This window comes from Melitaea cinxia, chromosome 10, assembly GCF_905220565.1.
Source record: "Melitaea cinxia chromosome 10, ilMelCinx1.1, whole genome shotgun sequence".
Lineage (NCBI taxonomy): Eukaryota > Metazoa > Arthropoda > Insecta > Lepidoptera > Nymphalidae > Melitaea > Melitaea cinxia.
The window spans coordinates 140,666-166,656 of NC_059403.1; the positions used below are offsets into that span (position 1 = coordinate 140,666).

Here is a 25,991-nt window from a genome sequence, read left to right on the forward strand (position 1 = left end):
TTGTATTTTATGATTTGACGTCTTCAAACCGTGCCGCTATTTATTGTCTGTCTCATATGCTGTTCTATAACTAAATTGTACATATTAAATAATAAAATGTATTTTTACAAAACCCAATACCAGCTTTTTATTTCTCATTAACATACTATTAATCTAATTATTTTAAGTAGACTCATTTTGTGATTTTTTTTTACAATTAGGTCGGCGAACCAGCTTACGGCTCACATGATATCACTATAGACGCCTGCAACACCAGAAGCATCGCAAATGCGTTGCCGAACGTACCCTTAAACCCCCCGGAGCGCTGATCACCTTACTCACTGTAGGAAAACAACCCTGCTTGAAATTAGTATTATTTAGATGTGATCTTCTGTAAGGTCACACTATTCCAAATTTTAGCAGGTTATTTCTTGCTATGCCCTACCTCAGAAAGCCGTTAATAACTAATATGCCTTTCAAGTTTTCCTAAAGTACATTGTGTTTAATACCATTCGTTCAACCACAGATGTCAATGTGTAAGTACCAACTCTACCAACAACTGATCAATATCTAAATATGGGTGTTCCACAGGGGTCAATACTAGATCTTTTTTATTATTAATGTACATTAATGATCTCTAACTCTATAGTTAACGTGTATATGGTACGGGCGTTTGTGATAATGTGTTATTGCTGATGACACTTACTATTACAGTACACTTACTAATAAATAAATATATTATTATAAACGGCCCCCAGTAGGATTTTCTCCTGAGTATTGTGTGTATGATTTTCTGCTGTATATTTGTTCTGTGTGATTTCGTCCGGAAATACACGCATTACTAAGGCTACTGATATTTAAAGTTGGCAGAAAAAAGTTTATTATCACGACGTGATCGATGCATTACCACGAACACAAGATAGATTAAATAATTTATCAAAAAACTTATTTTTAAACGTCAACAGGCCTGTTGTGTTTATTTTTGCCCGATGTTAAACACCCAAAATATAATTTAGAAATACCTGCATGACTAAAATCTTGTTGCTAGAGATATATACCTCAGTTAGTAGGCAGTAAGGATATACATTTAAATTCTAAACATACAGTGGAATCCACGTTTGTCATTGCTGACTGGGAGACTGCATTTGCGGTTCAAAAAGGTTCGTCAACTTACTGATGTTAACACCGCTCGATTGGTATTTTATAGTTATTTCCGTGTCATGTCTTATGGTTTATTACTATGGGGTAAGGCTGACATGATATTTTTTGGTATTTGCGAGCTCATATAGCCTTTCGGGATTATTTTTAGCAAGATGCATATACTTACAACTGCGTCACAGTACCTACATTATTTTTAAACAACTAGGTTGTCAAACATGGGTACAGCTCGCCTGATGGTAAGCGATTAAGTGAAGCGTGTTGCCGACTGTACCCCTAATCCCCCCAGGAGCTCTGATCATCTTACTACAGGAACACAACACTGCTTGAAATCAGAATTATTTAGCTGTGACCTTCTGTAAGGTACTTCCCCAGTCAGGCGGCTCCAGGTTTTGAGCAGGATATTGGCTGCAGTGTCCTACCTCAATTTTATAATATTTTAAAGTCATTAATTAATAGAAGGTGGATGGAAAGTTCAATCGTGTGCAACGCAAATGATGTAATTGAAGAAATAATTCCACGAATGACTCGTGGTTTTTAATTGATAAGTATTCTATTATCTAGTTCATTAGACATAATGTAAAATGCAATTTTTATGATATTATCATAACGATAATAAGTTACTACATCGGTGTACGACTGCCATTACTTTTCCCAGTATTTATCTTAATTTAGAATAGAATTTTGACCACCTACTGACTGGTGTAAGTACCATACTTACAGTAGGTATACTGTGAGCCTAGGTCCAGGATTCAATTCCTGATCGTTATTCATCACAAGTACTTGTATATTCGTCATGGTCTGAGCGTTTGTGTTGTTTGTTTCTGTATTCCGATACTCACAGGATTCTCGTGTTACTGGGAGCTATTTAGTATTAAAATAGGAAAAGCTATATTCTGTGCTTTCAATATTGACTTCAAACCACTTTGTAGACAATATAACCTAAACATTAATCTTAAACAGATATGAAAACATCTATAGGTACCTTAACCTAATTTCTACCTGTCAACTATTAGTATTTATACAATAGGATACAGAAAATGTACATTTCTTAGATGTGGTTTTTAACCGACTTCCAAAAAAGGAGGAGGTTCTTAATTCGACTGTATTTTTTTTATGTTTGTTACTTCAGAACTTTTGACTGGGTGGAGCGATTTCGACAAATTTTCTTTTGATCGAAAGGTGGTGTGTGTCATTTGGTCCAATTTAAATTTATTTGAGATCTAACAACTACTTACTTTTCGAGTTATATCTAATAATGCGTTTTTACTTGACGCTTTTTTCGTCGACCTACGTTGTATTATACCGCATAACTTTCTGCTGGATGTACCGATTTTGATAAATCTTTTTTTGTTGGAAAGGGGATATCCTAAGTTTCGTACCATGATAAGGAAACCAGGATCTGATGATGGGATCCCAGAGAAATCGAGGAAAACTCTCGAAAATCCGCAATAACTTTTTACTGGGTGTATCGATTTTGATAATTTTTTATTTAATCGAAAGCTGATGTTTATCATGTGGTCGCATATAAATTTTATCGAGGTCTGATAACTACTTTTTGAGTAATCTTTGATAACGTAGTTACTTGACTATTTTTTCGTCGATCTACGTTGTATTACTCTTCGATGTAATTGAAGTCGGTTTTTTTCGTTTGCGAGCAAACACAATTATTATAGAGGTAATTTAAATTGATTAATACGGCTAAAGAACAGGTTCTCAATTCGACTATTTTTTTATTGTTGGAGTTTACTCAATAAGAATCGATTATATATAAGGCCCCCAGTATGTAAAAAATATGAGGAGTGAAATCTACTAAACGAATGACCTCGTTACGTTTCTCGTAACGCCATCTCTTTACGACGATTATCGATAGATGGCGTTATTTGATATGATTTTAATATTTTTCTTAGACTAGTAAGCCTTTTTGTGCCTATTTAGACAGTCTATCTGCAGGAGTAAACTCCAGTCGTGCGCCGAAGCTAACACACACACTTTTTTAGTTACCTCATAATTTTTACTGGGTTACTGATTATTATTATTCATTTTGTAGTCGCAAGCTGAGGCTTGTCATTTAAATTTCAGCGAGATCTAATGAGTGGTGATAGAGAAATTATCTGCACTGGAGCAACGTGGCAGATTAAGCTCTGATCCTTCTCCTACATAGAGAAAGAGGTCTTTGCCCAGTAGTGGAAGTTACAGGCTAAAGCGTTATAAAAAAAAGACGAAATTCTTTTGTAATAAATATAAAATACCTACATATAATTCTTCTCTATTTCACTCCAACAAAGATACAATTTTCAAACCTGGGAAATAAGAACCTTGTGTAGGTTTTATAATAAAATCCTATACATTTACTTCTACGTGTAGCTTCAATACTAGCAAAAAAAAAGTATCAAAATGTATCTCTCATTATTATACTCTTCGTATTCTTAAAGGTTAAAATGTAATTACTGAAAATGCTTAAAAATAAAACTTCATAAGTAGTTTCTACATTCAAGCATACACAGTGTATTTGCTTGTATCGCTTCATTACAAATTATAAGGTAAGGTAAAAAGGGGGTTCGTAATAAAGAAACACGGTGTTGAGTACAGCGCACACTGTATTTATCTGCTCTTTGTATAAAACTTACTGCGACCGACACCCGGCGTGAGGACATCACCATCGTTTCATTACAATAAATAAACGTACTTTACACAAATACTGTAGCAGAGCAAACAATATTCTCTCGATAGCGGAAGCGGAGGCGCGACAGGTCTATAGTTGAAATAAAGTTAATGTGTTAAATACGGCGCAGCGGGGACTGTGACGTGTGACGTCACATGTCACACCGCATTCCGAGTGACACTAACGATGTTATGAACATTTACGTACATTGCAATAAGACATATTTTTAGTAACAATCCGTGTTAAACATGAATATAATAGCGTAAATTATATGAATAAAACTCGAGTCGAGTGGAAATAATCGAAAACTGTTCGCTGTACTATCAGACTTGTAAGGTTTTTGTGGGCCGATAAACAGGTCAGACATCACTCGGTAAGCGCAGTAAACAGAGAGTAGACGAGTGTCGCGCTACTCCGGCTGCGCGCCGACGACGGACAACTCGCTCGTAAAACAATAGGATACGATAAAATAGCATTTATTTCCAATGACTTAAAGTAAACAATAGAACAAAATCGAGCTAGCGACTAATAATTTCTAGTTTCCGGCGGCGCCTCGCGCTGTCTTTAGTATAAAAGTGAACTCTCCCGTGAGCATTCTTCTATTTACATCGCGTTCCTGAAACATAAACATTACACCGTTACTCAGGTGGACACAAGTACTGCACAGAAATATACGCAGTGCCGAATAATAAGATTTGGAGAAGTCTCATTCATATTGCACATACACACTACACACACTACACTAAGGTAACGTCTATTTCCTGATTCCTAAATTAAAATAAAGGTAAGCTAATAGCTGACTTGTCGACATTATACTTCTCAGCACAGTAGAGGCAGATTAAGGTACTGTAGTGGTGTGCGTACCGTGTGGGCGCTTACAAATCGGCAATTGCGGGTTTGATTCTCACTTGGGATACTTATATGTTTGTATGGGTTATTGCACATTCAGCAATGTGATTATCTTTGCAGACTAATAACCTCCTTATATTCAGATTATTTTTACTAAATCGTTGTCTGTCTGATGCGGACTGTTATAACCCCGATCAGTTACCCTCATTCCCTATTCAGCACTCCTACTCTGCCTACTTAGTACTTCTAACGTCTGTGCTCCTGCCTATACACACTCGAAACCCCCTCGATAGACCGAGCGCCAGGCGAGCGAGTACCGACCGGGGCATGGCGCACATCTCGCAGGCGTCTTGCGGCGCGGCGTTGTGGAAGGTGCAGAGCGGGCAGGTCCACAGCGCGGGCGCGGGCGCGGCGGCGGCGCGCGCGCGGCGCAGCAGCGCGGCGGGCGCGGGCGCGGCGGCCCAGGCGCGCGCGGCCGCCGCGTCGCGCGCCGCCACGGCCGCCAGCAGCGGCGCCAGCTGCTCCAGCGACAGCGGCTGCGCCTCGTTGCTGGCCATGTACAGCAGCGCGTGGAAGTCGGACGCGGCCTCCAGCAGCGACGGCGCCGCCTCCAGGTGCTCGTGCAGCGCGCGCAGCGACTGCACGTGGCCGGCCAGCGCGCGGTTGGCGGGCGGGAAGGCGGCGCCCGGGCTGAACGTGGGCGCCTGGCTGGCGGGCGCCACGCCGCACGGCACGTCCACCAGCAGGTACGCCACGGGCAGCCGCTTGGCCGACACGCCCACCTCGTTGCCGTACGCGTCCCGCTCCTGCCGGCCGACCGAGACGGGAGGTTACGGTTTGAATTGACACATCGTAAGGAACTACTTATACACTTTTTTTAAAAAACAAAAAAAAAATTCTTAATTATAATATAACATATAACGACGAACAAAATTAAGCAGCTAGAAGAAATAGTATCACGATCACCCCACAAAAAATATATGCAATTATGTACTGCTAATTATAAGTTTTAAAAATTCGACCGGCTCTGTGACCACAACTGAGACGAGCTGGAGTAGTGGCGACCTCAGAATCAATTCTCTAAAATATCTTATCGTAAGCAGTCTAAGAAAGAATCCTGAGTAGAAATTTTTTGGTTTTCCTTAGAAGAACCGCACCAGGCATGCCATCTCATCCTGATCAGTCGGTTCGGTCCGATCCTTTTAAAAACACGAATGTATATTCTTGAAAAAATTGTTTAACAAAAAAAAAAAAAGCGAATTGATTCAAAAATTCAAAAAATTCAAAAAAAAAATTATGATATTTATTTCCTTTTATTTTTTCCAATGTATTATTTATTTATGTTTTTACATTAGACATTAATTATTTTTATGTTATTAATCAATTATTATTATTAATTAAATTTTATTTATTAAATTCTAATAATTAACTACTAATTAACTATTTCGTACTACTTACGACTGCTCCACTGTGTAGAAATGGACTCCCTGCTAGACTGTCCTGATAACTGTATATATACTAAGTGCGCTTAAAAACATTAATAGCGCGATTCAGGCTCAGTTCGCGTAATTTCTTTCAGGCTATCTTGATCTGGACCGGACCGAGTCCTGATCCAGTATGCCTTATCATACTTGATTATATTTTAGATCAGGCTATCCTAGTCTGGACCAGACCTGGTCCTGATAGAGCTTGCTGGATCTGGCATGCCTCATTCTATCCTGATCCGGTCCATATACACATCCGCCTTTTGTACATGTCTATATATTTTTTTAGGTGTAAAATTTTTTCTCTGATAGTGTATATAAATAATAATATAAAGAGTATTTGTATTGTATTGTATTGATTTATTGATTGTATATATATGATCTGGTTGAGCCTGACCTTTTTTCTAGTCTGGACAATTCTACTTGAGGACCGTATCCGAGAGATAAAAGTTTTTGATATGTTTTTTACCATTAATTTCCACTATATTTATGGCATATTTATATTCACAAATGTGAATCTAAAAGTTGTAGTTTAATTGTTGAGGAGAAACAGGTCCCATGAGCCAGCTCTACCCCGCGCTGCTAAAGATTAGTAACAAGTAACAATAAATTTAATCCAGAACCGGTGAAATGGGTCCTGAGTTTATAATTTCCATTGTTCGTATAAATATCTCAGAGAGATCAACATTCGTCGAGTTACCGCGAGAGACCTGATCCCAATACATTTAGATTCGTATCAGCTTGTCGTCGACCCTGAATAGAATCACTATCGAGTCTTTTGTGTGCTGTTATTTGAATAATTTAAATTCAGACGCACGTGTGTGTGAGTATGAAGTATGAACTCACACACAATAAGAGTAGTTAGATATTAGCAATTGTAAGGAAGCGTATGTATACAATTACAAATTTCTATCGAGGTTAGAAATGATGACAAGATCTAACTTAAGATTATTTAGTTGTATTATCGCAGTAAGGATTGTAAGTAGGATAAAAACAAACGAGTGAATCTGTAACACTGTATTCCTTCATGCATCTAAATATGGCTTTTATGTAAAAAAGTACTTCAAGCAAAGTATTGGACCAATAGAGGACAAATTATGTCAATTGGCGGCATCGTCTCTATCAGCTACCAAAACAAATTATTATGATAGTTACAGCAATGTTGTCCTAGTTTGAGATATCTCTCACCTACCCGAGTGTTGTGATGTCTAATGGATGCAATATAATATGTTATTTATATGTTACATAGTTTTTAACCGACTTCCAAAAAAGGAGGAGGTTCTCAATTCGACTGTATTTTTTTTTTTTTTTTTTTTTTTATGTATGTTACATCAGAACTTTTGACCGGGTAGACCGATTTCGACAAATTTTGTTTTAATCGAAAGGTGGTGTGTGCCAATTGGTCCCATTTAAATTTATTTGAGATCTAACAACTACTTTTCGAGTTATATTTAATAATGCGTTTTTACTTGACGCTTTTTTCGTCGACCTACGTTGTATTATACCGCATAACTTTCTACTGGATGTACCGATTTTGACAATTCTTTTTTTGTTGGAAAGGGGATATCCCTAGTTTGGTACTGTGATAGGGAAACCAGGATCTGATGATGGGATCCCAGAGAAATCGAGGGAAACTCTCGAAAATCCGTAATAACTTTTTACTGGGTGTACCGATTTTGATAATTTTTAATTTAATCGAAACCTGATGTTTATCATGTGGTCACATATAAATTCTATCGAGATCTGATAACTAGTTTTTGAGTAATCTTTGATAACGCGTAGTTGCTTGACTATTTTTTCGTCGATCTACGTTGTATTACTTGTCGATGTAATTGAAGTCGGTTTTTTTTCGTTTGCGAGCAAACACAATTATTTCTTTATTGTAGGATCAATGTTTATAAGTTCGATCTCCAATCTTTTATCTATATAAAGCAGGGTATCAGTTCACTTTAAATAGTTTTTAAATTGTCAGTCTATCTAAAAGCTGAAAACTATTTAATAGCGACGTAACAGACCAAAGCGATTCAATATGGTTTCTATGTGTGAAATCGGAATAGAACGTAAACATTGCAATAAACAGGAACAATGGTACAACAATTCCATCAACTCGTAGCTCCGATACGGACACGGAATTATATCGATAATCTCTCTGTAATACTATACTACGTAGTTGTTATTCCGTATCTAATCTCGATTATAAAAATGCGCGTATAAAGTTATTCAGCTACGTAAATACATAATATATGGTAATAATTCTCTTTGTGTCTACAAAGGATGGCGGAAGTCGACGAAAACAAAAACACACATTATCATCGTGTATTGTTGTTATGAAGCTAATTGAATATAGAAGTATTTTTATAAAAAAATATTTCGCAATATTTTTAAGGAAATACGATAAAAATAAAAAGGTGTCAACCAAGTTTAGAGCTAATAAAATTCTTTAAAATTTGAATGATAATTTTTTTTTTTTTTTTTTTTGAGTCTCGTGAACAAGACATTCGCAGTTAATGTCGAAATATCGAGCTCCGCAGAATGAAAATAAAAAACATGGTAAATAAATACCCCGTTTATGAATAGTTTTAGAATGATAACATTTCGCAAAGCTTGGTCGTTTGTAAGACATCATTTGATAGGACGAGTTAGACAGTTCGCCGTGCGTCGTCCGTCAACAATGAACCAACGAGCTCATCGCAGCGAGCGCCGAGGTCGCGGTCGGCGTCGGGCCCGTGCGACGGCGACACGGAGCCTGACGGAGAGTGCGTGTTCCGAGTCACCGCGAGCCAGCACGCACGCGTGGTCGTTACGTAAGCGTGACGCGGGCGAGCGCGATCGATAGCGCGCCGGACGCTCCGCGCCGCGCGCCCGATAAGCGCCGCGATAACCGCGCCGGCCGCCGCGCGCCTGGGAGCGCTCGGGGACGCGCTCGCCGGAGTGAAGTCGCCGCGGACGCGCGCCCCGCGGCAACGTTGGAGCGACGTGCATTTTATTTTACTCGCTTATAATAGTTACAAGGATCGCGAATTTTAATTTCGTAACTTTTAGTACACCTACATCTACCATTATGAATAGACGATATTAGTAGTCTATGCGGGTACTGGCTATACACGTATTTGAAAAAGATACATTTTTAAAAATACGCGGTATGAAATATAAAAAAATGTTTTTTTTTTTTTTTGTTAAGTATATAAAGATAGATCAAGTACACAAAGTGTATATATTTTATGTTAAGTTTTTCATATTTAGTCGCTATTTTTCATTTAATTCGGGACATATATCGCACGTTAACAAATCGTCGTCCTTACAAAGTCACTACACCGGATGGTAATCTGTTGATCGAGCGACGTGAAGCTCGGCGCAGAATCGGAAAACAACATGGCGTGTGTACACAAAACGTAAAATGATGTGGCAGGCCACATCAATCGTATTTTTTTAATTATCGTCTCGCGTAGTTTTAAATCGAGCCGGGGGTTTCGTCGACCGAGAACCGTACGATGTGATCCGAGGGGCGGGCTCGACGCCGCATCGACCGGTCGCGCGACCCCGACCGCCGCGCGCCGCTATGGAGCGCTCCCCGCGCGACGAGCTCGAGGAGCTGGCGCTGTGCTCGTGCTGCCAACGCGTCTTCGACGACACCGAGCGCGCGCCCAAGATCCTCGCGTGCAAGCACCACTTCTGCTTGGCCTGCACGCGCGGCGTGCTGGGCGGCGAGCGCGAAGTGCGCTGCGCGCACTGCTGGAAGCGCACCGAGCTGCCCGAGGGCCGCGCCGAGGCGCTGCCCACGTACGCGGCCGTGCTGGCGCTGGCGCGCCGCCTGGCGCCCGGCCCGCCCAGCGCCGCGCGCCTGCAGCTGCAGCGCGACGCGCGCCTGCTGCTGGCCGACCTGCAGCGCCTGGCCGTGCGCCAGCGCGAGTTCCTGCTGCGCGCGCTCGACGCGGCGACGGCGCTCAAGGTGCGCCTCGAGGCCGAGCTGGCCGCGCCCAGCGCGCTGCTGTCCGCCGCGGAGCGCGCGCCGGTCGAGACGGACTACGCCTACTGCTCCCTCGCCACGGCGGCCGCCGATCGGGACCGGCTCCGTGCGCGCCACGCCGAGGCGCTGCTGCAGTGTCGACTCGACGATCTCATTCGCAACGCGAGCGTTCCGCTCGACTTCGAACTGATGCGCCGGGCCCTCGCCGGGCTCGGGAACGGCGAATGTCTCCCGACGTCGTCGGTGGAGTGTCGCGACCCGATCCTGTTCTTGGCCAACTACTGCACGGCGCAGCTGTACACGCGGCACTGCCTGGCGCGGCGCGCGCGCCTGCTGGACGGCGCGGCGGACGGCGTGGCGGCGACGCTGGAGCTCGACGCGGCGCCGGACGCGCTGTTGGACGCCGTGGACTCCTCGCCGGGAGCGACCAGCGTGACAACGATCTCCAACGCCGCAGTGGGATCGCCGGTGATCCGCAACGCGATAGTGTTTCCCCTCTTTTATTTCGACTTGGAGGTGAACGGGTCCCCGTTCGGCCGCGTGGTGATAGAGGTGCGCGAGGACGTCGCGCCGCGAATGTCTCGTAACTTCGCGGTGCTGACGACGGGAGAGCTGGGCGTCGGATATCGCGGCTGCACCGTCTTTCAGTGCTGGGAGAACGAGAGCGTCATAACAGGAGATTTCGAGTTGAACAACGGGCGCGGCGGGCGATCGGTCTTCGAGGAGAGCTTCTTCATGCCGGACGACACGAAGATGGTAGCGGTGCGCGGTGCGGTGGGCATGCGTCGTTCGCAGAAGCGTCACGATAATTTGGGCCTAGTCGGATCACAGTTCCGAATAATGCTACGAGAGATACGCGGTTTCACGGCCATCTTCGCGTTCGTGGTGGATGGCCTCGAGCTGGTGGACCGCCTGAGCCGCACGGGCGACAGCGCCGGCAAGCCGCACAGCAGTATTATCATCGCCAGCTGCGGTAAGCTCAACTGAAGAGTGCGTTTCTTTTCGAGCATATCACCAGCGTCTTAACTCCGATCTCTCGAAACACTTGTACCTTATTTATATTTCTAATCGTCGGACCAACCCTCTCGTTTGTTTGTAAATTTTACTCGACTGTGAACTATTTTTGTAAGTTAGAAAGTTTTGAAGTATTTACGCGAAGTTTGTCGGCTTGAGCTTCTTCCTGAACGAGTTTCGTTTGCTTAAGTCGGTTTCGAAATCGTCGTGGTCGCGTCGTGAAGTCTAGTGAGCCGGCAACAGGGGTCCGACGGCCGGCATCGTCGGCCGGTCGTTTAGTTTCGTCCTTAAGTTACCAGCGCGGCGCGGCGGGCGCCAGCGCTAAACTATTCGTCTCGTTAGCGACTAGTTGGCCTAGTCTAGGAGTATATCCGATTCAAATGAATATATTTTTGTTATAAGTAGAGCGTGTAGGTGCGAGGCGCGCTCGTTCGACGTCCAGAGCTCGGTTCCCTCTGGTCGCGCCTCGTCGCCGAGTAGTTTCTAAGAGTTTAATATAAATTTTCGATCGTATATGTGTGTCAATATAAATGTTAAATGTTATAGAGGAATATAATTGATAGAGATTTATTTTGCGCGAGCGGCGTCTCGAGCTCGCGCCGGGCGCTCGTTGTTGTGTCGACGTTAGTGTAAGCAGATTGATAATATATTTACAAGCTAAAGTTACCTCTCGAAATGCGATATTCTACGGAGCGATTCTATTTATTGATAGGTGTAACACGAATTGATCTCCGCAAGCATAAAGACTGTGATGATACTGTAGGTGACGATGGTGCCGTCGCGGAGCCGCGGCCTCCCGCCGGAGAGTGCCTGCTTATTATTCGGTAAAGCGTATTTACTATTTATCGTCGTCGTGTCGTTCTTTCGCGCAGCGGAGCGGGTCGGGGTCGCGCTTGGCAGGGGCCCGATCTCCGCGTCGACTTGCCTACTTGTTAAGTTTATTTTTCTATTACCAAAGTTTATACGGGCGCCGGCGTCGGTCGCCGGTCGCCGACGTCCGCGGTAATCTATGACGTGTTGTACTAGTAATTCGTGTTGACTATACTAAGATACATTGTACGAATAAAGAGTAGAGGACGTTTATTTCTCGATATAGTTTATGTGGCGGTGAAGAGGAAGGCGTCTCGTTGTTGATCAGTGAGAGCGGCGCGCGTTGTCCATTGCGAAGTGATATATATGAATAAATGTATGAAGCAGCTTTCTGGTGTTTTACTGAACCATCCCTCGTCTGTTACCTTTAGATATTAGATATACTTGCACATCGAAAATTTTCATAAGTTAAAAATACGATGTACATAATTTTATTTATTTTATTTTATTTATTTGTATTTGGGAAACAAACAGTACAACATAACACAAATAATAAAAGATAACAAAGATGTGTGATGAGTTAAGTTTCCACAAGATACAAATTCAAATAATAATTCAAAAAATCAAATACAAAGTTGAAACTCATACAATTAAATTCTTAAAAACCAATTATATAAATAAAAATCATCAATTAATTTCTTAAAAATTAACTATATAAATAAAAATTACTAATAAGTTAAAAATAGGATGATGATGATGACTAATGAACATTTTAAACAGAGTTAGTTTAATCAGTTTTATAAGCTCTAAGAACGCTACACAAATAGGATAGAAGTCACACAGTCACTATTAATCAGCTTAAGATCCTACATCAGTGTCGCACTACACAGTAAGAACATTATGGTTTTGTCATCATAGCAAAAGGTCCCGTAGTTTTACTCGACTTTACAGCTAATGTGTCTCATCCTTTCCAGTAATGGTACACGAAAAGTGTTTGTTTTTCAATTGGCTGGATCCTCTTGGATCGAATTATAATATGCCTCGATAAGCTAAATATTGTAAATTGCGACGCACAGAAATAGGCAACTAGACATAAATACGTGAGAAACCGGGCAGGTATGCTAGTAATATATACTAATATTATAATGCTAACCAGTTTGTTTGATTGTTTAAATTTCCTAATTTCAGGAGCTAAGCGATCGAATTGAAATATTTGTTATTCTATATCTATGCCCGCGACTTCGTCCGCGTGGAATTTAAAAAAAAGTTATTATTTAGTGCGCATGGTTATACAATAAATAAATTTCAAAAATAAAAGTAGTCTAAGTTATTCTCTATTACATCAGCTATCTGCCAGTTAAAGTTCCGTCAAAATCAGTCCAGTCGTATCAGAGATTTGCCGGAACAAACAGACAGACAGACAAATATTGTAAAACATGTTATTTTGGTATATGTACCGTGTATACATCCATATGCATTTAGTACAAAGCGATTATTTTAATATGACAAACAGACACTCCAATTTTATTTATTTATATAGATTATTTTTCTTTTATACTTTATTGTACACCACAAATATATTACAAACAAAGCATAAAGCTAGTTACAGACAGTGAAGTACAATGGGCGGACTTATGGCTAATTAGCTATTTCTTCCAGACAACCCAGACATAAAAAGGAAACTTATTATCTAAATTGGGTAGGTGTTGTCGGTGAATAATAAACTTACCTACAAATGTCTACATTCTAATACTTATACAAAATACATAAATAAATTAAATAAAAATACAATATATATTGTGTCATAAACTAATAAAGTAATGAACGTAAATCTTATATAAATAACAACCCAAACTAATAAAAACGTGGTGAAAATGAATGTTGCTAAGCCCATAACTCTCGGGTTATGCGCTTATCCGACTAGAAAAAAGGTCAGGCTCAACCAGAGCATGTATCTGGACCAGATCAGGACAGAATGAGGCATGCCAGATCCGGCAGGCTCTATCAGGACCAGGTCTGGTCCAGACAAGGATAGCCTGATGTAATATATAATCAAGTATGGTACGGCATACTGGATCAGGACCCGGTCCGGTCCAGATCAGAATAGCTTGATGTAAAATATAATCAAGTATGGTAAGGCATACTGGATTAGGACCCAGTCCGGTCCAGATCAGGATAGCCTGAAAGAAATTACGCGAACTGAGCCTGAACTGCGCTATTAATGTTTTTAAGCGCACTTAGTATATATACAGTTATCAGGACAGTCTAGCAGGGAGTCCATTTCTACACAGTGGAGCAGTCGTAAGTAATAGGAAATAGTTATTTAGTAGTTAATTATTAGCATTTAATAAATAAAATTTAATTAATAATAATAATTAATTAATAACATAAAAATAAATAAAAATAATTAATATTTAAAGTAAAAACATAAATAAATAATACACTGGAAAAAATAAACGGAAATAAATATCATAATAATTATGTTAAGTAACATGGGTATTTATAATATCAATTCGCTTTTTTTTTGTTAAACAATTTTTTCAAGAATATACATTCGTGTTTTTTAAAAGGACCGGACCGAACCGGCTGATCGGGATGAGCTGAGATTTCCTGATCTGGACCCGATCAGGAAATTTCATCTCATCCTGATCAGGTCCAGACCAATCATCTGCGTTACATGCCCTTAGTCCTGATCAGGCATGCCTGGTCCGGTCCTTCAAGGAAGACGAAAAAATTTCTACTCGGGAGCAACGAGTTCTCGAATCGCTTGACCAATTCGACTAATTTATTTTTTTGTAAGTTCCTTAAGTCCCACGGAAGGTATTAATACAAAAAATATATAAATATAAAAAAAAAAAATACTATTAACTTTTGACAGAACGAAGCCTGTCCAGGCAGTTGTTGAAGACAAAAATTAAGTGAAATGACAAAAACACGAATATAGGTAAATATAAACAAAAAGAAAAATAAAAAAAAACAAGAAATTGCACCATATAAATCGTCTCCATCTTAAGATAGTTCTTGACATGTTTCTTAAAAGTCAACAGTGATTTAGTTAGTAGATTATTTACTCCCTTATGTGTAAGGGCGGATTATTCCATAATTTAATAGTCTGAACAGTAAGACTGAAGTACTTGGACTTACGAACACTCGAATTAACCATGAACGAAATAACAATGTTTTATAAATAGGTACAGTTAGCATAAATAGTGCAGTAGCTAGAAAATAAGTGTACATATATTGTAGTTAGCAAATAAGTGTAAATATAATAAAAATAATTACAATATAAAAAAGCAATATGTAGAATAGTCTTGATCAGTGGACTCGCGTCGACTTTTAGAAATTTTAAGACTAGTTATTAAGGCTTCTAGGATTCTAAAGTTGCGGTGAAGTACCGATGCATGTTAAAAAATAATAATAATAATATATGGAATTACAAAAGCACGGGCATAATAAGCCTGTGGATATATCACATAATAAAAAAAAAATAGGTACAGTTTTACCAAAACAGTGGTTTAGTTGGAAGATATTAGCTAAGCGCGATTAAGTTTAGAACTAATATCTATTTTTATTTTCATAAAAGTGGAAGTCACTGAGAAGAATGCCTCTGGGCTCCTCTGGAAGGTGTCTTTAAGCTATAAGAAGCTGTACATAAAAGTATTTGAAAATTAGTGAAAAATCAACTTTTTAAAAAGTTCAAAAAATTGTCCAGTGGTCGGATTTGCACATATCGGGTTAAAATTTTCAGGATCGTCTCTTTTTTAGGTGTACTTTCAAGAAAAAAAATCAGTATCAAAATCGTCGACCCTAGTGCGCACACTTTCGTCGAGAAATAATGGATTTGCCTATCTATGTATAAAAATTTCGTGTCACGATGTATGTTTGCGACAATCTCCGTAACTACTGAACCAGTTTTTATTAAATTTTCTAAGCATCTGTAATCTGGTCCAACTTGGGAGATAGGGTAGTTTTTATCTCAATATTTGTTAATGCAAATTAAATGTTTATATACGCCTTGAGTTTTTTTATCGGTTAGTTCTACAAAATCCTAATAGATGGCGGTTTGGCAGCTGAGTTGCACAGTTCTCTGGTAGATGGCACCGTATTTATATTTCTAGATTATAGATGGCGCGTGTGAATATAGAATTTACATATATTTTAATATTTTAATAAATTATAATTACTGAGCCACAGCAATGCTTAACTGGGTCAGCTAGTATAAAATTAAGTACTAGGTCTTTGGAGATACTTGAATCGTCACTTTAAGTTTGTCATGTTAGTTGTACAAATGACTCCAAATGCAAATTAAGTTTATATTACACAATAGGCATAATGCTAACCATTTGTAACTACTCGGAATTGCAAGTCTTAGTTGGTTTAACAATAATTAGGAAAGTAGTTTAAAAATCTTATATGCAAAATTCTCGTATCACAATGTTAGTTACCATACTCTGAAACGGCTGGACCGATTTTTATGAAATTTTGTGTGCACATCGGGTAGGTCTGAGAATCGGCCAACATATATTTTTCATTACCATAAGTAATTAGGGGGTAGCCGAGCTCGGGCGCGTCGCGGGCGGGCAGCAGGATGTCGTCGAGGTGTGTCGGTGTCGTGTCGGTGTCGCGGCGTGTCACTGACCTTGTAGTAGACGTCGGGCACGTACTGGCGCGGGCCGCAGTCGCGGATGTAGCCGAGCTCGGGCGCGTCGCGCGTGGGCAGCAGGATGTCGTCGCGGTGTGTCGGTGTCGGTGTCGCGGCGTGTCACTGACCTTGTAGTAGACGTCGGGCACGTACTGGCGCGGGCCGCAGTCACGGATGTAGCCGAGCTCGGGCGCATCGCGCGTGGGCAGCAATATGTCGTCGCGGACGAGCGCCGCGCACTGCCCCGACACCTGGTAGCCTTCCAGGTGGATCTGGTTATTGCTATCACCTGCAGACAAATGAAAATCACTGTTTACTGTATTCTGGTAGGAATCATGAAAAATTCTTACTTATTCACACTCAAAGTTTTATTCTTTTACACACACACAAAAACATATATACGCACGCACGCACGCACGCACGCACGCACGCACGCACGCACGCACGCACGTACACACGCACACAGGCACGCACACAACCTCGCGCTCTCCCATGCTCAAAAGAATGAATGGACACTGACCGGTGACACAGACGGTGACGAACTTGGAGCCGAAGTAGCCGGAGGAAGCGTGGCGGCACGCGTTGGGGTGCTGGTTCTGAAAGTGACCTGCCATGATGCACTCCTGCGCCGACAGGAAGTGTGTGTCCACACCGCTGCTCAGAAAGATGGAAACATGAAGTAGTTACAAGTTCATAGTATTTCGATTAGTTTGTAGCTAAAGCTTGAGTTTACAACTCGCATACAAGAAGTAATATTTTTATGATGAAATATTTAGCAACATGTCATTAACAATATTCCTTAGCTTCATAAGGTATCCTTTATTAGGTTCTGATAACACAACTAAACACCGCATACTAAAATTCATGAAGATGCGTAGTCCATAGTCTGTGCTCCGAACTAAATACAGTCCGTGCGTTAGCCTTCCTCCCCTATCTGTGACGCACCTCTGCCTGTGACACCAGAAGCACACTCACCGCAGACGCTTGACGGTGGCGTTGGCCAGGTCGAGCGGCAGCAGGTCGGTGAACATCCAGCCCACGGCGCGCAGGCCGAGCCGCGCCGCCAGCGCCGCCGCCAGCTCGGCGCGCTCGTCGGGGCGCAGGCGCACCTCGTCGCGCGAGCTCTCCTGCGCCGGCTCGTAGATGGCGGCCACGCGCGCTCGGATGCCTGTGGACACGCGCACTCGTTACAACCAACCGGTCGATCTAAGATCCTAAGGTCGAGCTTCACTAATCTGCTTATCAAAATTATATTTAACCATGTAGCAATATGGTTGCCATTAAAAGAATATATCAGATAGTTAAAAGTACGAAACATATTTAAGAAGCAGAATATGGACTAAATATTACAAAAATGGCTATAAAGTTTAAAGTGAGGTGTTAACAGTATGCTCACCGAGTGGCACGTCGGGGTGCCGCTCGTAGCGCCCGTACAGCAGGCCGATGCGCTGGTGGCCCGTGGCGCGCCAGTAGGCCAGGAAGCGGTCGACGGGCGCGGCGTGCTCCAGCAGCACGTTGTCCACGTGGCGGTAGGGCTGCCGGTTCAGCGTCACGGCGCCGGGCTGGCACGACGAGCAGATGCCGCGCGGCCACGGCGGGTGCTCCTTGCAGCCTGCCACGGGACGGAGGGGGTGAGCTCTCGTGGCTCTTAATGTGCAATGTGAGAATCGTAATGTATTGTGTAGCACAGTGATGTATAAACAAATCTAAGAAAAATTAATAGTGTATTTTAAATTTAAGAAAGATAAGAGTATCGGAATACGGAATATTCGTAACTTGCTGTTTCTATGTAATAAAATAAATGCTGACTATCATCAATAATCAAACGTCTACAGTAAAATTCTTATTTTTTACATGTTTGTGACCTTGAGACATGTTCAGTTGAGAATCGACTACTGTTGTATTATTTCATCGCCTCACACCGCAAATCCATAATTAGGAGCACGTGTTACCATCTAAGTGAGTGAATACTTAAGTGTATTATTGTGTTAAAAAAAAGTTTCTATGATGACAACCTTTTTAAATTCAAAATAAGTTTAAAAATAATGTATGCGTGTCAGCTCTGACGGACGACTGGAATTTACTCCTTCTGATAGATTGTCTAAATAGGCACAAATAAGGCTTACTATTCTAAGAAAAAGATTTATACCACATCTAATGGTAAATAAACGAATCAAATAACGTTACTAGAAAACGTCTAATGCCAACTCGACAGATGCATTAACAACAACGTAACGAGGTCATTTGTTCAGTAGATCCTACTCATATTTATACATACTTATATGAAAATCGATTCTTAAGGAGTAAGCACCAATAAATTACAAATTACATATTGTTACATAACGCCACATATATAATGATTAAACCAATACTCTAAATAACATGTTAATAAGCTGTATTTTTTTCTACTAAATTTTTTTTTTCATTGAATGAGTCAGGTACCTGGTTTAATTTTGCAGGAGAGTTCATCTAATGTGATGAACTTGCCGGAGGTCATCTTGCGTAAGTATGAGTGAAACGACATGTGCTTTATGTTGTGCTCCTTGAGATAGCCCTCGTCCCAAGGCTCTAGCGGAGAGCAGTGTACACAGCATCCTTTTGAGTTGTGGCGACATCTGGAAATCAAAATGTACCTTTATGATATTGCTTTCTATTTTGTCATTGGTGAATATTTATTTGGTAACTCGTCATAAATATATTACTCTAACAACCAGGACTTAGTCCATATGTTAATGAGAGATTAATTTGCTTAGTAATAAATCATTAGCTGTATTTGAATTTAACTAAATTAACTTTGTTTACATCAGACTACCAAATGCCAGATAAAGCACAGCCCTATTGTATTGAATTTAATGTTGTTATTGTAACAAGACACCCTTGCTAATGTGCAAATACTAACTAATCATTTTATAAATGAGGTTGAAGGTGATTAATGACCAGTCATATGCACTTTATATATTTTATAAGTTTTAACAGAGATGTTTTCTATTAAGGATATCTAACTTCATTTGTAATAAAATAGGTTATAAAGCCAAACAAACAAAATACTCCTTACAATTTTTCATCTCTCTGTCTCTGTATGGTCCCTGGAAGGCGATAGAGCTCCAGGTCTACTTCATCCTCTACAGGTGCATTAGTCTTTGTTGTTTGTTTTCCTGATTGAGAGGGTTCTGCTGAAGATGAGCCTGGTTCCGATTGCTCTTCAGGTGATTTACTAGTTACCTGAAAAAGTTGAAACAAACACCACGAATAAACAAATAATTTGGTGTTAGAATGAGATTGAGAACAGTTGTTTTATTGTAGACAAAGTGACTAATTGACTCACCACTGCACTGCTTGTAGAAGGCTGGTCAAAGAGCACAGTGCCATTTACAGAAGTCAAGTAAATCATGTCTCCATGTTGTAAGCCGTAGTCTTGCAGCTGACGTGACTTGCTCGATACGATCTCTTCCTTCCGCGAGCGATCTTTGTACAATGCAAATCCGAAAGTGTTGAGGTGTAAGGTTTCATAGACGCGTTCAAACAGGCGTGACGTGCAGTCGGTGTCCAGCACATCGACACGCGTCGTCCCCTCCGAGGACTGCACTCGCAACGTCTAAACAAATCGAGTATTCTTATAGATTTGTTCTAAGTGTCAAAATAAATCTTTGTTGTGATAATGCAAAGTCATGGTATTTTTTTTTTTTATCATAGATTCAAAGGGATCGCACAGTAAAGTGCGTTTACATAGTTACGAAAAAAAAACAAATAATAACAGTAAACTCTCGTAAGTACATAAAGAAATATTCAAAAAATGACATGTAAGACCAAAGAATTTGAAGGTTTTGTGGTTCTCTGGGTGTCTATATCATATCTGAGCCTGCTAATTTTCTTTTAAATAATTCTATGCTGACATAACTTTTAAACCGTGATATATTTACCATTTTCTTTGATCCTGACATTTTTTTCTAAAATAATAAAGAATAACTACACCGTACTACACTGACATGACACTTTTACGGATTGACAATGACATGACAATAACAACTATCGTTCTGAAAATACACGAAAACATCGTTGACACTGACTGTGAAATTAAAAGAGAAAAACTCATTCAAAATAATGGTCGAATTTTTTTAAAGAAAATCCAAATTAAAAATAGAGTGTATATTTAAGAATGCACGGCAGAAGTGAAAACTTCATTGGCAATCGTAATCAAGCAATAACGCAAGAATCCCAGAGTTCACCCGAACGAGCCCTTCAGCGTTGAGCAGCGAAGAGCAGCTTTGTGTATTTTTCTCGCTCTTGCTTGCTCGAACAAATAAATATAGAGGTCACATTTTGGAGATAGGTATACATATTCTCAGTTCTTTGGTAACCATATGAAATATACTAGTAATAGATGAAAGTGGACTTCACTAGTGGACACTATTTAATTAGGTATATGACCTATTTTAGCTTTTCTCAGGAATAAACAGACCAGTATTGGCATGCTTATTAGTATCATAAAAGCGAGCTAGTTCTATTCTAGAGACAAGCAAAAAAGATACCTTGTATGTTACGTACAAAGCCGAAATGCATACAAAACCATATATGGTCATGAGGAAAATATTCTTTAAAATAATCTATACTAATCTTATAAAGCTGAAAAGTTTGTTTGTTTGTTTGTTTGAACGCGTTAATCTTAGAAACTACTTGTCCGATTTGAAAAATTCTTTTAGTGTTATCACGCTTAGACTAAAAGGAGCGGAGCACCAATAAAGAATGTTTCAAAATGGGGGGTTCTTTTTTCCTTTTGAGAGCTTCCGCTGCGTGGGCTGTGAAAGCAGTTAAAGTTTCTCAAAAATCATGCATGACAGAATTGATCCTCTTTAAAAGTTCTAAAAAAAAGTCCGCGACAGCATATATCTATCTTTTAAGGTTGGCTCACTATAACCTTTTTTATACTAACCAAATTTGTCCTAAAATAATGCATTATGTGCGAAGATGTTTTTATAAACATGATATTAATTCTTATCTAAATAAATACGTTATTCATAACAAGTATTTAATTTAAAACAAAATAGCCTTTTACATATTCGATTTCAACGAGTATCTCAGGAGATATCACAGTTTTTAAATAACATCGCAGCAAAATAATAATCAAGTAGTGCGCGCGTCTCTGTTCCACGCGGACGAAGTCGCATCGGGAAGCTAGTAATAATTAAAAATGAAAAAAAATATATTTTAATAATTGTGTTTGCAGGCAAACGAAGAAAAACCGACTTCATTATATCGACAAGTAATACAACGTAGGTAGACGAAAAAATAGTCAAGTAAATACGCATTATCAAAGATTACTCCAAAAGTTGTAATCAGATCTCGATGAAATTTAAATGTGACCACATAATAAATATCGACTTTCGATTAAATTAAAAATCATTATAATCGGTATTATAATCATTATAATCGGTATTATAATCATTATAATCGGTATAATCGGTACGGTCGGTACGGTATCGGTACCAGTAAAAAGCTATGCGGATTTTCGAGAGTTTCCCTCGATTTCTCTGGGATCCCGTCATCAGATCCTGGTTTTTTTATCGTGGTACCAAACTATGGATACCTCCTTTCCAACAAAAATAGAATTATCAAAATAGGTTCATAAACGACGAACATATCCCCGAACATACATATTCATTCGAATTGAGAAACCTCCTCCTTTTTTTGAAGTCGGTTAAAAAAATAGGAAATAAATATAATAACTAAAATAGAACAACCATTACAATCAACAATAAATATAATTGTGTTTGCTGGCAAACGAAAAAAACCGACTTCAATTACATCGACAAGTAATATCGTTAGTAATGTTTGATTGATGAAAAATATTTTGTAAGATTCTTCATATAAAGATAACCTTCGTAAAATTTTTTAAATCATTATGTAAAGAAGGTCGAGCATCGTGTAAAGAAGTTTACCATTGTATATGTTTACAATAAATAAACTTGGAACCAATTTTCAAACATTTTGGCGTACATATCTTGGTTTAATAAAAATATTTTAATCCTCCTTTCGTTTGCCTTTTCCTCCAATAGTAATAATAAAACATCCGTCAGTTAAACGCGTCTATTATAAGGCGCGCGCGCGTGTGCGTGTGTGTGTGTGTGTGTGTGAGGATATGTGCAGATTTATTTATAATAAAAAAATAATACAAAAAAAAAGAAAATACAAAATTAAACACGATATATTATCTGATCGATTTTTTAAGCCTGTTGATAGTTCATCTAAGAATGCAGAACTCGGTGTAGTCTGTAGTCTAGATGTTTCTACTTCTTTTATTATTATTTAATGTCGATCTTGACATAGACGACTAACGATAGAAACCAGAACCTGCCTTAAAGTATGTGGACCATATTTCGAAGAGCGTCTTTTGTATAATTATTATATTTATTAATGACACTTAAGCGATTTCTCGCTGTATTGTGTGGCTACGGTACTAAAGAATATAGCCACCCCCCTCTCTTCCCGTGGGTATCGTAAAAGGCGACTGAGGGATCACACAGTTCCGCTACCACCTTGGAACTTAAAAAGCCGACCGGTGGCGGGATAACCATCCAACTGCTGACTTTGAAATATACAGGCCGAAGACGGGCCGCAGTACTGCGGTCACCAACCCACCTGCCCAGCGTGGTGACTATCGGCAAAACACATGAGTTCACGCCATTTTTGCCGTGAACTTGTGGAGGCCTATGTCCAGCAGTGGACTGTATAGGCTGTAATGATAGTGATAAAGCGATTTCTCTTCTTTATCGGTGATATTGGTAGTTCACACGCTAAATCACGTGCTACACGTAAGTAGTCGCTGAGTTAACTGAGTGTGCATGAATCCCATAAATAACGCAATAAAAAAATTCGGTTCACGAAAAACACCGACTCATCATCATCAATTACATCGACAAGTAATACAACGTAAATACGACTAATAAAATTAACAAACACACTAGTCGCCACTACGATTTTCGAAGGTTAACCTCGATTTCTCTAGAATGCCATCATCAGATCCTGGTCTCCTTATCATGGTGCCACTCTTGGGATATCTCCTTTCCAAAAAAGAAACAAGAATCATCAAAATCGGTTCACAAAAAACGAAGTTATTCGCGAACATACATAAAAAATATACGGTTGAATTAAGAAACATCCTCCTTTTTTGAAGTCGGTTAAAAAAATCAAACCAAACTATAGAATGATCACGAAGAAATGATCATCTTTGACAATATCATTATTGTCAAAGTCATTATTGTCCTGTCATGGTCCTGTCATCGCTGATAACGCAATATGAATTTGACATAATTGTATTAAATCAATGAAATAAAAATTAAAAATGGAAAACGTAAATAAATACTATTACAACCACCTTATAACTTTAATATATATTTGAATAAAACGAGAATCTTATAATAGTAAATCACGAATGTGAAATCATAACTGATAATCAGGTAACATATTATTTGTAAAATTAATATTATTATCAAACTTCTCGCCAGTGATTTTTTATAATTTTTTTGTAAACCCATCAAGTCATAATGTCTTTCCTCGCGAGATGCGATCGTCGTGAGATTACTTTCACGTGGCATGTGACTTAAAAATAGTTAATGTGTAGTAGGTGGGCGGGGAATAGATCTGTGGGATAGGGCCAAGGCGCCGGGCGCAGGCACAGGTGTCGGTCGCGCTGCACCGCGCGCCTCCGCCGTCATCGCCGACCGTAATAACTCGCGTATTCGCGTCTGCATTCTGTAAAGACACCTATACTATAGCGATACCAAGGAGCTAATTACCGAAATCTCAAATTCAATTTATTTTAGTCGAATAACAGTACAATAGTATTAAATAACTGATTTAAGTATTTAAAAATTCATTACTCATTTTAAAATTGTAGTGTAGTTGTATAAGTGTAAGTTTCTATTTTGTCCTCCGACTTGTTACCTAGTGATAACATAATCCTAAAGAACTGATGTGTTCTATAGATAATATCTATAGCCAAGAAGCCACCGAGCCAGCACAATGTCCAGCGAGGAAGGAGTGCCTGTGGATCTCTACATCTATGACCTCACCAACGGGCTAGCATCGGTCTTGTCTCCCGCTATACTTGGTAATTATATCCTCTTTCATAAAGTAAAACTTTCATTTCATTATTGTGTTGTAACAAGTTTTTACCTTTCTTATAGTGGTACAAAATTAAAATTATGATGATGTGTTGGCGCAATGGTCACAGCACTTGTTTTTTTTTTCTGTTGAACTTGCGGTTGTGGGTTTGATCCACACATACGGCAAACGTTTGTATTGGCCATACAGATGTTTGCGGTGGTTTGGGTGGTTGTTCTTGTCTAGATAATCATAGTGGAGGCTGTTGAGTTGTATAAAAAAAAAAATAAAAAAATAAAATTAAACAGTACAAGTTCGACAATTTAACTTATCCACATGACTTTCCACTTCATACAATTTTTCCAATAAGTCAGAGAAGGCTATAGAACAACTTTAGGAACAATCGACAACAATTATTAAGTTAAACTTATAACACAGAACTAAATAGGAGTATGTAATCGTAAAACACTTGTAATATATACAGTGTGGCAGTTTGTATATAATTTCTTAATTTTTATTTTTCATTCAAAACTCTTATTACTTGCTTAAAAAATTTTGTTATAATCCTTAAGGGACATTAATTTATGAGTGTTAATAAAGGAAAGATTTGATTTGGAATGAGATAGTTATTTTATTTATATTATTTTAAAGTACACCTCTATGCTGCTTTATTCTTATGTCCTTTTTCTAAAGGTTGTCTGGACGAGGCCGCTCTATAGCGATAAGACTGCCTTTTGTACGTTTCTTTTTTTTTGTTATTTTTCTTGCATATTTTATATTACATCTATTTTTTCTGGTTGTACAAAAAAGTGTATATATAAAGTATTTTCTATTTGTAGACAAAGCATATGGATCCCCTCTAGCATTTACTCCTGTGTCATGGGTCTACAAACACACACAACACACAAGCACAAACGCCTAGACAACGGTAAATATTAGTATTAGCAAATACAAATGTATGCCAAGCGTGGGGATCGAACCTCCGACCGCCAGCGCAACAGCCATAATCTAGTGCTGTGACCGTTACGATTACTCGTCGTCAACTGTTGACCAATACTGCAATTGGATGTTTTTATATTAAAAAATTGGACACGCTATATGTTTGCCGGTCATTGGCGCAAGAATTTATTACTAAATTCGACGTTGTTAAATATACATAATTATGTCGTTTAATTTCAACTACTTTGTTGTAACGGCTTAAATATTTAGCTTTCTTTTTTTTTTTTTTTAATGTCACTAGGTCGGCAAAAAAGCGTACGGCTCACCTGACGGTAAGCGATTACCGTAGCTTATAGACGCCTGCAACACCAGAAGCATCGCAAG

General features: G+C 39.5%; 3 protein-coding genes across 3 annotated transcripts in view; 2 read left to right on the forward strand and 1 right to left on the reverse strand.

Annotated features, from left to right (window-relative positions):
• Window positions 1-3,719: 3,719 nt before the first annotated feature.
• Window positions 3,720-20,584, reverse strand: LOC123657364 (nuclear protein localization protein 4 homolog). The gene is made up of 10 exons (XM_045592921.1): window positions 20,489-20,584; window positions 19,894-20,163; window positions 19,624-19,790; window positions 19,011-19,183; window positions 17,965-18,180; window positions 17,544-17,736; window positions 17,089-17,222; window positions 16,697-16,857; window positions 4,973-5,457; window positions 3,720-4,418 (listed from the first exon to the last, which is right to left on the reverse strand). The coding sequence occupies exons 1-10, from the start codon at window positions 20,507-20,509 to the stop codon at window positions 4,406-4,408; spliced, it is 1,833 nt and encodes a 610-aa protein (XP_045448877.1). The 5' UTR covers window positions 20,510-20,584; the 3' UTR covers window positions 3,720-4,405.
• LOC123657365 lies at window positions 9,695-11,089 on the forward strand. The gene is made up of 2 exons (XM_045592922.1): window positions 9,695-10,457; window positions 10,539-11,089. Exons 1-2 carry the CDS (start codon window positions 9,695-9,697, stop codon window positions 11,087-11,089), a joined length of 1,314 nt encoding a protein of 437 aa, XP_045448878.1.
• Window positions 20,585-24,490: 3,906 nt separating the features above from the next.
• Window positions 24,491-25,991, forward strand: part of LOC123657391 — a 32,380-nt gene continuing 30,879 nt past the window's right edge. Inside the window, exon 1 of the mRNA XM_045592942.1 lies at window positions 24,491-24,675. Coding sequence (XP_045448898.1) covers window positions 24,588-24,675 — 88 coding nt within the window. The 5' untranslated portion in view covers window positions 24,491-24,587. The remainder of the gene's footprint in view (window positions 24,676-25,991) is intronic.

Excerpts from the sequence above, each read along its gene's own strand:
- LOC123657365 (XM_045592922.1), top strand. The coding sequence starts at position 9,695 with ATGGAGCGCTCCCCGCGCGACGAGCTCGAGGAGCTGGCGCTGTGCTCG. Across the intron at positions 10,458-10,538 it reads GGACGGCGCGGCGGACGGCG|CAACGATCTCCAACGCCGCA; the intron begins TGGCGGCGACGC and ends CGACCAGCGTGA.
- LOC123657364 (XM_045592921.1), bottom strand. The coding sequence starts at position 20,509 with ATGTCAGGATCAAAGAAAATG. Across the intron at positions 20,164-20,488 it reads TGTCAGGATCAAAGAAAATG|ACGTTGCGAGTGCAGTCCTC; the intron begins GTAAATATATCA and ends CGATTTGTTTAG. Across the intron at positions 17,737-17,964 it reads GCACCCCGACGTGCCACTCG|GCATCCGAGCGCGCGTGGCC; the intron begins GTGAGCATACTG and ends GCGTGTCCACAG.